The following is a 14,044-nucleotide window of genomic DNA, read 5'->3' on the forward strand; positions in this document are numbered from 1 at the left end:
GGCTCTCCCTAGTCCCTTTTGTTTCAAAGTCAACCACAGGAATCCCGAATCGAGCTCCAAAAGCTGGACTGGGCTCAAAGCATGTAGAAGATTTATTCCATACCTTTATGAAGGGAGAGGGACCAGACGTTATCGGGGGGGCTCAAAAGCATTCATGAGCATTTTCGTACTGATATTTTCCATTCTATTTTTTTTTATAATAATGTTACAACTACTATTCTGTGTACTTTTAAAATTATTTCTGCTTGTAAATTATAAATAATCAATGATATTCTTAATGAAGTAAAGCCTTGTAATACATTTGTTTTCCCGGCTTTTATACTCTCATGATATGTAAGGTCCCGGGGGAGGGGGGTTCTTCAGGGTAAAAGTGATAGGGTTGCGCGTCGGAAAATTCAAAATATAGCCCCAAACATACCTGCACGACCAAAAATTGCTACCCTAAACAATACCTCAGGAGCCTTAAAAATACCATTTTTAAGAGGAAAGCTTTTTTTTTTTTCTCAGATACCCCCTAAAAATACCTGAGGCCCGATTGCGACCCCTAAAAAATACGACGAGCATCCCTATCAGGTCGACATGGGAAGAACCCCCCCCCCCCCCCCCCCCCGGGGCCTTCATACAATTGATATGCATGGTGCTACATAGTACGTAAATGCTATGGTAACGCGTGGGATATGCATGGTGTTACATAGTACGTACATGCTATGGTAACGCGTGGAATATGCATGGTTCTACATAGTACGTAAATGCTATGGTAACGCATGGAATATGCATGGTTCTACATAGTACGTAAATGCTATGGTAACGCATGGAATATGCATGGTTCCACATAGTACGTACATGCTATGGTAACGCGTGGAATATGCATGGTTCTACATAGTACGTAAATGCTATGGTAACGCATGGAATATGCATGGTTCTACATAGTACGTACATGCTATGGTAACGCGTGGAATATGCATGGTTCTACATAGTACGTAAATGCTATGGTAACGCGTCGAATATGCATGGTGTTACATAGTACGTACATGCTATGGTAACGCGTGGAATATGAATGGTGTTACATAGTACGTACATGCTATGGTAACGCATGGAATATGCATGGTGTGACATAGTACGTACATGCTATGGTAACGCGTGGAATATGCATGGTGTTACATAGTACGTACATGCTATGGTAACGCGTGGAATATGCATGGTATTACATAGTACGTACATGCTATGGTAACGCGTGGAATATGCATGGTGTTCCATAGTACGTACATGCTATGGTAACGCGTGGAATATGCATGGTGTTACATAGTACGTACATGCTATAGTAACGCGTGGAATATGCATGGTGTTACATAGTACGTACATGCTATGGTAACGCGTGGAATATGCATGGTGTTACATAGTACGTACATGCTATGGTAACGCATGGAATATGCATGGTGTTACATAGTACGTACATGCTATGGTAACGCGTGGAATATGCATGGTGTTACATAGTACGTACATGCTATGGTAACGCGTGGAATATGCATGGTGTTACATAGTACGTACATGCTATGGTAACGCGTGGAATATGCATGGTGTTACATAGTACGTACATGCTATGGTAGCGCATGGAATTATGGGGCAGGTGGTGGTGGTGTATGTCTCTACGTATGTTCAAGTATCTATTGACAGCTGCATAAGGAGCATGGACTGGGCGCTAGCACGAAACATCAACGTCGGATATCAAAACAGTGTAACTGTCTTTGTTACCAAGCTTTCTGTTTTGGGTTGCCTTTGGGGGCACTTTCCTATTCCCATTTCGATATTCGCTGGAACCCAGTCCTTTTGCGTTCGCTGGCTTGGCTTGGGGCTTGGTGCGAGCTGGCTCCTTTGCATCTTTGAAGCCATGATGACGTTGCGTAGGATCACGGGACGGTTTTCTTGTCTTGGTTGCTAGGGGAACCATTGGTATAGCTGGGTCTGGGACTGGCGGCTTGTTGCCAAGGCGAGGTTGCGTAGGATCACGTGACGGTTTTCTTGTCTTGGTTTCTAGGGGAACCATTGCTATAGTTGGGTCTGGGATTGACGGCTTGTTCCCAAGGCGAGGTTGCGTAGAGTCACGTGATGTAACTTTGATGCGTTTAATCTTATTTTTACCAGTGACATTGCTTGTTCCACGTTTACTGAAAGAAAATCATAATAACATTAAATATTAAAACACCTTTGCGTTCAACATTATGTTTGTCCAAAGCCTCAGGCCCTATAGTCGTCTGTTCAAGCGGTCTGGCCACTACCACGTTCCTTGGCGTCTCAATGAAACATGGCTCACGCTTATTGGCATCATGGGAAGGATGGAGTCACACAAATTTAAGCTTTCCCATTATGCCTTGCGCGCTCATCACTTATACGGTCTTGGGTACGAGGTAGACCGGTTGAGCAAAGTCGCACAGCGATACGCAACGGAGCGGTTGCTACACCTTAAAGCATATATAGGTTGTTTTAAGGGAATATCCACCCCACATTTCCCACCACAGAAGAAATTTTCTCAAAAGACTCACCCCACCCCACCCCAACCCCCGAGTTTCTGCCCTGAAATAAAGAGAAATAAAGTCCCATAGAAATTAATTACTTATCGTTAAGTATCCATCCCCGGAATTTCAGCCCCTGTGCATTCTATCCTTAGAAATCAGTAACTACCAAACCCATTGGCTCAAGTAGTTATGAGATTACCTAAAATTCTTTGTATTTTTCTTTACGATGATTTCACTTGTTTTTCTGGTATCCTCGTTATTGTTGCTGTCATTGTCCTTCCCTGTGTTGTCCGATGCTATTGTGTATGACGAGAAGAGTGGATTCACGGCAAAGTTGCCATCGTCAATATCAGGCCCGAGTTGCGTTACAGTTACAGAAGTGCCTGGGATTCGGCTGTCACGCAGTCGCTTGTGTTTGGGTGAACGAGGCGAGATATGAATTCGCTGAAACTTTTTCTTTCTGAAATCAAGCAAAGGTAGGAGCTTCAGTAGTTGTGCACATTTTAACACAAGGGCCATAGAAGTATGAGCCTTGGGTACTAGTGTTCTTAAAGAGCTCAGTAAACTCGGTGAGCGAAAGGGAGACAGAACTATTATACAGTCAGCAGACACGTGTCCAGAGGGGATGTCCGGGGGTCCGGACCCCACCCTGCTCATGCTACGATATGAGTTCGACTCCGGTTAATTTTATGTGTGCATTTGCATAAAAACGTTTTTAGATGGATCTAGCGACCTATTACCAGAGCTAAGGATACCGATATGAACTTAATTGATTCCTGTGTTTTTCTCTAGACATACCCCTAGCGATTGCCTCCATAATGGAACTTGGATTTGCCATTTAGATAGGGAAAACGAAATCTATGTTACCAGCAACGGGGACGTGATCGAGATTGCAAAGAATGATCTCAAACTGAGAAAACTTGGTATGGTTAATTTTCAAGTCTCGAACTGCTGATATATTGGTATATTAACCGGCAAATTAATAGTTTGATAATACGGACAATTTGATAAAGGCCCTGACTAAAAATAGACAATCAGGCCATGCAGGTTGCTGTGGTTATTCTAGTTACCGTTTTATAAGGTAGCACGCGATACCAGCCACAACAAGAAGAACGACCATCCCAGCCAGCACGATGAGGAAGACTGGAACCGGGCTATTCAATGCCGGCACGTGATGAGTAGGCTCTTCACTGATTGGTGGAATTGAGGTTACATGGGCGGAGGCGACAGTGCTGATTGGCAGTCGAGTGGTCACGTGTTGTGTTACGCTTTCGCTTATTGTTGAACTTGAATCGGATTTGATTGTTATTCCTAGTTCTTTTTGTATGAGATCTTTGTTGTTTTCGACGACAGTTTTAATCACGACTGAAGGAATGGAAACCACACCTGAGGGAAAGAAGGTTCACTTATTCCCACTGTTTTGAACACAATGAATGATTTTCTTGGTGCACAGTCATTGATAAATCATGAAAAAAGTATTAAATCTGATGATTCTTTGATAAAAAAGGACTCGATATGGAACTTTGAACATAATTATATAAGATGGACCAGGACAACAGGAGGAGGATAATGATGATGATGTCAGTGCTGAATAACGTATGCGCATGTTCTGGCGAAAACAAACACAATCGAAGTTACAAAAACGTAGGAAAAACCACCGGACGGCCTCTATCTGCTGGTGTGCGTCGGACCTTATGGTTTGCGTCGACAATTGGTTTTGAAATAAAACCTTTATAAGAAAAAGTCGACAACAACGCAGAGATGTTTTTTAACGATATTTCGGCAGGCCAATACCTGCCTTCTTCAGGTAATAAACCTTTTAAAGGTTTTACAATCGATGCGTTGAATCGTACGAGTAAAGGTACGACTGACTTCAGTCGCTGGTTTGATTAACTACGCAGCATCTATACCATACTGTACAAAAGATGACAGATTTGTTTTATAATGAGGGAGTCATAAAGAAAATCACAGCCTTGGCTTTGCGCTAGTTTTCTTAGTCGCCATTTCAAAACAAATAGGCTGATGGTTTAACTGCGCGGTACTGGAACTAGTCTTGCGTTTTTCAGCACTGGCGATGATGATGATAATGACAATAAAACAATGAAGCGTAATATAGCTAAAGGACCATTGTGTTAATTCCGTTACCTATACATGGGCAACATACAGGGATATTTTTCGAGATTGGAATGATGTTGATGATGATGATAACTTTGGTGGTAATGGTGATGAGGGTGGTCTGATGATGATGGTGATGGTGATGGTGATGGTGAAGTTGATGATGGTGATAATGATGATGATGGTGATGGTGATGGTGATGGGGAAGTTGATGATGGTGATAATGATGATGATGATGATGGTGATGGTGATGGTGATGGTGAAGTTGATGATGGTGATAATGATGATGATGGTGATGGTGATGGTGATGGTGATGGTGAAGTTGATGATGTTGATAATGATGATGATGGTGATGGTGATGGTGAAGTTGATGATGGTGATAATGATGATGATGGTGATGGTGATGGTGATGGTGAAGTTGATGATGGTGATAATGATGATGATGATGGTGATAATGATGATGATGATGATGATGATGATGATGATGATGATGATGATGATGATGATGATGATGATGATGATGATGATGATGATGATGGTGATGGTGATGATGAAGTTGATGATGGTGATATTGATGATGATGTTGAAACAATAGAGTGTTGTGCAGCAGATATGTTAGTTGCTTTCTAACCTCCACCCACAACAGGGATCTTTCCAGTCATGGAAATGGTGACACCTTCGGATGAGATGCGTGAAATTACTTGTATATCAGTAGTGTTGATAAGGGTGGAGCTGAAAATGAATTAAAAGGCGTCAAAATATGTTGAAAACATTCTTTTTAGCTTGTTATGAGAAATCAATAAACACGCGTACAACGCATACCTGTTAGTTCCGCAGTCTTGCGGGCTTAGTCGACAATATTTGATCAGGTGATCAGTAATCACTTTCTTCAGACTTTCCTCGGTTGCGTTTGTCCACTAAAGCGTAAAAGATACTATTTTTAAATGATTTCTAACCCAACCAATGATGCATTGGGACTAAAAATATATCTTGGGGATTTTCTACTGATTACAACAAAATGCATTCCTGCAATGCATTTCGAGAAGGGCTAGGAGCCCCCCCCCCCCCTCCCCTCAGGAGATAATCGCACTTACGTTACTTGCGGGCGTCAGTTCTATCACTACACTGTCGGTCCATTTCGTTGTCGGGGTAACAAGACGTGGTGTCGGTGTCGCCAATTTCGACACCAGGACTGTCGACACCGATTCCGTGTATAAAGAACTAGACGAAACACTTGTCCTTTCGACACATGAGCTTGTTGTGACATCTACCAACGATGTCTTTGCTTGGTCGAAAGTCGATGTCGAAGGGAGGAATGGGCTTGACTTCAAATCGATGACTGACGTTGGTAAGTATTCCGTTGCCTTCACAATAGACGACTGTGGCGAATGCGTCGAATGAATCCAGGGTAGTGCCACTGAAGTCCTTATAACACTTGTGAACAACTCTTTTTCATGTGTTTTGATGGTTCTGTATATAGTAGAGTCAATATTAGTTAAACTGAATGACGAACTTAATGACGTAGCAGTGGTCGGTGCTGATGGAGATAGATGCGACGTCGAGGACGATGGTGTTTGTAGTAACATAGCGTCTGAGGTCGCAGCATACGCATGCGTAGATGTTGGTAACTGATGAACGGATGTAGTGCTTGCGGGCGTTGCTTTGATAGGTATCATTGAGGATGGAAGTAAAACTGGAAAGAAACATGAAATTAGGTAATTCTTCAGAAATCTCTTGAGAATTATAAAACGCAGCGAATTTGAAAAATTTTATTTATTATCTAAAATAATACTGTGGTTTTACAATTTTGCCTCTTCATTGTGCTCTCCTTTCTTCATTGTGTATAAGTCTTTTGATAAGCGCTTTTGGAGACGTTAAGGCTCAGTTCAAACGTCGTATTATTCTTGAGCCGTATTCAATGCAAATACATGCAAATAAAGATGAAACAATCGAATTCATTTGCATGCATTTGCATTGATTACGGTTCTTCGTTTAATCGTTTGAAAGCATTTGCATTGAACACGGCTCATCGTTTAATCGTTTGAAAGCATTTGCATTGAACACGGCTCATCGTTTAATCGTTTGAAAGCATTTGCATTGAACACGGCTCATCGTTTAATCGTTTGATAGCATTTGCATTGAACACGGCTCATCGTTTAATCGTTTGAAAGCATTTGCATTGAACACGGCTCATCGTTTAATCGTTTGAAAGCATTTGCATTGAACACGGCTCATCGTTTAATCGTTTGAAAGCATTTGCATTGAACACGGCTCATCGTTTAATCGTTTGAAAGCATTTGCATTGAACACGGCTCATCGTTTAATCGTTTGAAAGCATTTGCATTGAACACGGCTCATCGTTTAATCGTTTGAAAGCATTTGCATTGAATACGGCTCATCGTTTAATCGTTTGAAAGCATTTGCATTGAACACGGCTCATCGTTTAATCGTTTGAAAGCATTTGCATTGAACACGGCTCATCGTTTAATCGTTTGAAAGCATTTGCATTGAATACGGCTCATCGTTTAATCGTTTGAAAGCATTTGCATTGAATACGGCTCATCGTTTAATCGTTTGAAAGCATTTGCATTGAATACGGCTCATCGTTTAATCGTTTGAAAGCATTTGCATTGAATACGGCTCATCGTTTAATCGTTTGAAAGCATTTGCATTGAACACGGCTCATCGTTTAATCGTTTGAAAGCATTTGCATTGAACACGGCTCTTCGTTTAATCGTTTGAAAGCATTTGCATTGAACACGGCTCTTCGTTTAATCGTTTGAAAGCATTTGCATTGAACACGGCTCATCGTTTAATCGTTTGAAAGCATTTGCATTGAACACGGCTCATCGTTTAATCGTTTGAAAGCATTTGCATTGAACACGGCTCATCGTTTAATCGTTTGAAAGCATTTGCATTGAACACGGCTCATCGTTTAATCGTTTGAAAGCATTTGCATTGAACACGGCTCATCGTTTAATCGTTTGAACTTAGCCTAAGAAACTGCGCAGCGGGACATGTGACCGTGCTTACATACTAAATTACGCTTAAGATTTTAGAATTCCGAGAGCTCATTTGGAGAGCATCACTTTAAGAGCCTGGCTTGAACTTTATTTCTTTTGCATTGAGAAAAATAACAAAAACCTTGCGAATGCATAACAACCTTGACAAAATGATAAAAGAAGACCTATTTATGTACGCGTGAAAATCAGGTAAGCAGAAACTGCGAAAAAAGTATCCACGCTTAAAGAAGAAAGATGAACCAAACGGTTCATCTATCAATATCCAACATTATTTTTTTTTTCTTCAGTGTCTGAGCCCACCTTGAGTACAGTTGGATCCAGTCCATCCTTCAAGACAAAGCTTCTCCCCACTCTCCGGATCACACCCAAAGTGCCCCCCCGTGTCATTCCGGGGGGTGCACTCCTTTTTCTTCTTCGTACAGTTCGATACAGCATCATACCACCCTTCCCGACACACTTTGCGCCCCTGGACGTAATCACACACGTAATGCCCTTCGAGGTCGGAGTCACGTGACACGCAGTACTCGGTGCATTGTGGGATAAGGTAATTCTGGTCGCAGTAGAGTAGCACGTGGACGTTCATACATGACCGCTTACCGCATAGTCTATGGGTTGCGAACGTGGACGCGGTTTGGTCGCGGTCGGGATGACTATTGATTGCTAGGGTGTACTTGTCGACGAAATCCGGAAGCTTGCCTGCGATGTTGCTCCCATCCTCGTCCCAAACTTCGACTACAAGAGTTGCACCCTGTGACGAAATAAAAAAATTATGTGGGAAATTCATAGTGATAGAGAATTGGGAAACTCATTAATTAACCTGGTATATTTGAGGTTCGGAGAACAAGGATACTAGTTCTAAGAATTGTAATACAGTGAACCTAGAAAACGAAATTCTCGACATAATATATTAAAAAATTCTCGATGAAACAATATTCTCGATACAGCTATGAAATTTTCCAGTCCCTTGTCATATCGAGCCTCCACTGTATAAGCTAAAATTTCCTAGAATTTTCTGTAACATTCCATAAAAGACTGTGGTTGAGTTTCAATTTTCCGTTTATATATACAGTTGAACCTCCAGGGTAATACCCCCGTAACCCCTACTACAAGTGGCAAATTCTAAAGCCAACTACAGTACATGGGGAGGGGGGGGAACAAATGATATTTTGGGACTCCACTCTTTTTTGTAAGAACGTTTAATTTTTAGTCGAGGCTGGGCCGTTCTTAATTTTGGGACATTTTAAGGCTGAATATGTTCTTAACGATATTGTTAAGTTTAGTGTATATAAGAATGTAATACCCAATGAATAATTAGGAAGAGAATAACACTAATGATCAATAGCAATAATAAGGTTGTTACTATGAGCACAATTTGATGCTGCATTTTAGAACGCATCAGGACTAAAAAATAAAAAAAATTCTGTTATCTGAGCCTCGGCATGTTAGTTAGCATGTTCTTAAAATTTGGTGAAATCTCAGGCTGGACGTACTTATAAAAAAAGGTTCTTATAAAAACAGTCTACATAAGTAAGTTGTCCACTACATAAGTAAGTTATAGACAATATCGCGACGCCCTTCTATTCCTCCCCCCCCTTACCTTCCAACCCCACCCCACCCCCCTCACCTTCCATCCTTGAAACCCATAGACCAGCGGATTCCTCAGCCCACCACCAAGATCCGCGCCGCTACCAGAAAACCGGAAGTCGTCGTCTCCGAGGGTTTTAGTGGTACCGCTGCCCAGTGAGCACTCCAGGTCCGAGTTGACAGCAGTCAGACAGAACTTGAAAAGATTATCGCACTGGTTCCATGTGCAAAAGTTTAGCGTATCGCAGCACTCGCCGTTATACAGAAGGCTGCCTGGATTCTTGTAGTCGATTAGAGTGATGCTTAATTTACCAGAAGAATCGACGGGATGCTACAAAAGAAAAGAAATGTAAGGGTGCTCAGGCGATCGTTTACGAGCATACAGTCGTAGGTGCTTCAGTGGTTTTTACCCATCCTGACATGCGGGCTTGTCGCGTAGTCGCAAAGCCGGTTGACGACAACCTCTTGTCAAACGACTGTATGGATGCGGTCACCCTGCGATATCGTGTGCGATAATATGAAGACCTCTTTGCGATCGGTTGTGACCGTACGGTCAAATTAGCTGCGAACTTGTGCAATCATTTGAAAACCAGCCTTTAACCAGTTAAACAAAGTACATATTTTTATAGTGCGTGCTTGCGTATTGCGCGCAGTTAAAAGAAAGTTAGTTATCCAGTCCCACAATATCTTTTTTTTTTCTGGACAATAGATGCAACTGTAATTTTAGTGCCATGCATCTTGCTCTTCCATCAGGTATAAGTCGCGCGGGCGGTCCCTTGCAGATAACCGCGCGCCCGTCCTATTCAAGTGTGCAAGATAATGTCCCTCCCACCTCTTTCCTCCCTGTAGGAAGTGTGTATACGATTACATATCAAAACAAATTATCGCTAATCCCAGGTCATGGACGCATCACTGAGCGACTAAACAGGCAAGCATGAAACCTTCATCAAAACCTCATTATCGGCATGTTGGCTTATGAACACACATTCTATCACTTAGTGAATTCCGAGTTTAAAAAGATAATCAAGTTTTTAGGTCTTCCGAATAATCGCTGACAATTTTAATTGATTTCGTAACCGCATCGCTTTCGTAATTAATGTAAAACATGACCGATTAAATCTAAAACACTCATAACTAACCCCACACACTTGGCCTTTTTTACTTTGGGGTTTTATTTAACCAGTCGCAGACGAAGGGGGCACATGGGTTATGTTAACAACATCATTCATGCGTCTCATTTCTGATTCAAAGGATGACAAATTGGTTTTATCTCTGCGACTGATAACAATAGCCGAAAGGTTTTCCTAAACTTTTCTAAAAAATCAGTGTGTTGTGCGCAGACTAAAAATACAGCCGTGAGGGGAAAGAAAAGCAAATTTATCTTACGTATAAGAAAGACCTTGTTTTTGTTGTCAATCAAAATTTCGTTGATCTTCGGCAAAAAAAGCTTTGGAGAATCATTCGAATAATCCCGGATTTTTCGGGGCCATAATTGTAATAAGAACCCTCGTTGCAAGTCAGCTGAAAAGCCCCATCATATTTTTTTTTCGTTGCAAACCCGGAAAGGAACCACACTTTTTATTTCCATGCCAAAAAAAGACTCGCTTTTTTTTAGCTTTTCTCAAATATGGTTTTGTTTTGCAAAGCTTTGATGTACAAAGAAAAATGTAGATAGTTTTGCAATGCAAACCCTTTACTGAATACCTACGAAAACCAGGCAGACTATTCCAGACTATTCCAGACATGAGCGCGTATAGGCTGGGAATTAGGTAATGTCAGGTAGATGGCAAACGGACATCTGTAGTTGTGGTTCTTTAAACTTTAGGTATAGTCTTCCATCTTTAGCAATGACTTAAAACTATCTTACTTGCCTGTCTTTCATTAAGCCACTAGAATTGATTTCCTCAAGGGCCGACATGAAGCACGCGCTAAAAACACGCACTACAAACGAACACAAACCCGACCACTTTTCACAACAAACATCGTACATTTTCAGTTAAGATGTATTGAAATGTGTGGCTTTATTAAAAGGAAAACATCACGGATACCACTTGACACGGAAAGTAGAGATTTTTTAGGGATTTTATTATGTAATCTAAAGCGTACTGGATTTCAAGGTTCAAGAGTTGAGTTCGCTCAAAAAACACAAAATTAGATATTCCTTACACCTCACACAAAAGTTTTATATGATCCAAAAATCTTTAAACAATTTGTAGTAGAATTCTCTACCCCTTATCACCCTTAAGTTTGCGTTTGGAGTGAATTCTTGAATAGCTCGTGGTATGAATGTCAACAATAGAAATACAATGAAAATCAGAATAAGTCTGAAACAGCTCAATAGTAACATAACCACAATAGTAGATTTGAATCTAGTCTATAACTTTATTCCTAAATTACCAATAATAATACCTACCGTTATTATTGCAAACACAATGCAGTCTAAAAGAATTTGGATCCGGGCCATTGTTTCCTGTTATTGTTCTCACATCAGTTTTTTCCGGGCTGCTATAGGATTTCCTCGTACCACCCTGGCTGTAAGGTTAATTTTTCCCATGTGGGACACGGATGGCTGTCTTGATATGTAGTGGTCCTTGTGCACGCTGTTGCTTTGCGTGTTCGCCAAATGTACAGCTTATTTGCTAACTCACTTGAGAAAGAACATGGCTGGCATAGCTTGTCATCTAAACCAACTTGACTTGGTAAATGAATGATGACTATAGCGCCCATAGAGGATCACGGGAGGGTACAATTTCATCTAAAACAATTTGTCGTGGTAAATGAATGATGGTGTGTAGCCAAATCCGACAATAAACGCCCTGTGAAGATACCGATGAGGGCATAAAAAAATCCCTCTTTGTTCTTTCGGGGGTGGCAAGATTTTTATCAAGAACTTACCCCTCCCCCCCCCCCCCCCCCCCCCAAGGTCCACCTTTTCGGATTCCGCACCCCCCCCCCCCCCCCCAAGGAAAATCCTGGGTACCGGGCTGACGTGTGTCGTGGTATCTAGCTGTGATTGTAGGAGGGTCAATCCCCATAGCTACGGGTGTGCACAGGATCACAAAAAGTGCTGATGATGGAAAAAATAGACATATGCCCGAGGATCGAACCTTCTCCAGATCAGACGAAAATACAAAAAAAAAAACATACTTCAAGACATATGCTAAAACGCCGTATGGCAGCTAAAGCTTTACGGCTAGGTTGGAGATGTCGGCCCCAGCACCGCTATCTAACGAACTGTACAACACACCGCGCATTAATGGGGAGGCAATAACTATGAAATGACGAGTGAAATTAAATATCGGGGTCTTTTTCACTTTAGCGTCTCTTGGGAGCGAGTGTATCGCTATAGCAGTGTAGTGATTTTCGTCATTACGCAAAACGCGCTGTCCCTAGGTCTGTATAATGGCCGCTTTTTGTCATCTTCTTAGTCACGCAAGCTCAGGCACGTGTATATCTCGTCTTTTATGCTAAGCAAAGTCAGTCGGGCAGGTTTCGGCTAGCGCGTCGGGCACTTTTCGCGCGACACGAGGTAGTAGCTCAGAATACGCAACGTAAATTGACCGGGTTTTCTAATCAAACAAGGAAAGCGCTTCGCTGAAATCGTTGTCGCCGCGAAGCTCGGAGCCCATGGTACAATACCGGGGGTACGCAAACAAGGCACATCTCAGCCATATTATCAGAATTTAGTCTAACAAACCCTGTTCCTACAAATCTACGCGTAACTGAAAAGTTGTTTCATGTGCTCAGTTTTAGAAATAGACGCGCCCTGTCACCAACATTTGGTAAATTGCAAATAACCAATATCACAAAGTAAATGCGATTCGAAGAAATGCAGTTCTAACACATCTCTTAATCAATAGATGTTTCCTTATGGGGGATTCAGAGCCATAGCAGGCCACGTAAGATTGGGGGGGGGGGGGGGGGGCACAATACAGAAACATTAAGAAAATATTGTGGGGGGGGGCACAATACAGAAACATTAGTAAAATATTGTGGGGGGGGGGGGTGGCACAGCCTCGCCCCTGCTGATCATTTCCTTATAATTGTTTAAAATATTTGGGGGAGGGGGCACATGCCCCCAGTGCCCCACCCCCTGCTACGGCCCTGGGATTACAGTCACTTAGCACATTATAGTTTACAGCCATAGTCATATGTGACTAGTAGTAATAGTACTCATTAACAAATATTTGACCAAAGAGCGCAACTACCCTCAGTAATACAATGGAAGTTGTCCGTTTGTGATCTACACAAAACTCAAACTAATTATTGACCTTAGTGCCAGAGGCTCCCAGTCGAGCCGCGAAGGGCGTCAACGACTCAGCGTCGCTTCCATATCAAGTAAATTTAGCCAAAAATTGTCGTTTTTGCCAAACGCGGTCATTTCCATATAAGGAATATATTTCTTATTTGCAAAAGCTGCATGATTTTTGTGCTTTGTAAACTTTATGTCTTGTAATCAGAAGAAAAAAACAGTGACTAGACCATCTTTAGTCAATGGAGAAACTACCTGAAAAGAAACTAAGAGTCCTCGGCACCAGATCCCCAGAACGACAACGTTTTCTTCAAATGGCTCAGTCGTTGACGCCGCTTCGCGGCTCGAGTGAAGCTTGGAGTCTTTGGTACCCAAGGTTACTAATTATTGATGTTCCGGGTTCTTGAGGTTCAGCGTCTTTCTTTCTTCGGGTGCCCGTAGAGACCGCTGGGGCTTCGAGCATGTGAATTTACTCCCCGATACCTACAACAAAGTCAATGCAGGCGCTTATTAGCTAGTCTCCGCTCCGAAGTGTTTTTGCGTAACTCCGACCTCGG

General features: G+C 42.0%; 1 protein-coding gene across 1 annotated transcript; it reads right to left on the reverse strand.

Moving 5' to 3' along the window:
• Positions 1-597: 597 nt before the first annotated feature.
• LOC5519463 (mucin-5AC) lies at positions 598-11,944 on the reverse strand. Its single transcript, XM_032364377.2, has 9 exons — positions 11,649-11,944; positions 9,276-9,566; positions 7,952-8,399; positions 5,723-6,321; positions 5,451-5,545; positions 5,260-5,360; positions 3,584-3,899; positions 2,713-2,973; positions 598-2,165 (listed from the first exon to the last, which is right to left on the reverse strand). Exons 1-9 carry the CDS (start codon positions 11,697-11,699, stop codon positions 1,700-1,702), a joined length of 2,628 nt encoding a protein of 875 aa, XP_032220268.2. The 5' UTR covers positions 11,700-11,944; the 3' UTR covers positions 598-1,699.
• Between the last annotated feature and the right edge of the window lie 2,100 nt (positions 11,945-14,044).

The sequence above is a fragment of the Nematostella vectensis genome, chromosome 13, assembly GCF_932526225.1.
Source record: "Nematostella vectensis chromosome 13, jaNemVect1.1, whole genome shotgun sequence".
NCBI lineage: Eukaryota > Metazoa > Cnidaria > Anthozoa > Actiniaria > Edwardsiidae > Nematostella > Nematostella vectensis.

Excerpts from the sequence above, each read along its gene's own strand:
- LOC5519463 (XM_032364377.2), bottom strand. The coding sequence starts at position 11,699 with ATGGCCCGGATCCAAATTCTTTTAGACTGCATTGTGTTTGCAATAATA. Across the intron at positions 9,567-11,648 it reads TTGTGTTTGCAATAATAACG|CATCCCGTCGATTCTTCTGG; the intron begins GTAGGTATTATT and ends TTTCTTTTGTAG. Across the intron at positions 2,166-2,712 it reads AAAAATACAAAGAATTTTAG|TAAACGTGGAACAAGCAATG; the intron begins GTAATCTCATAA and ends ATTTTCTTTCAG.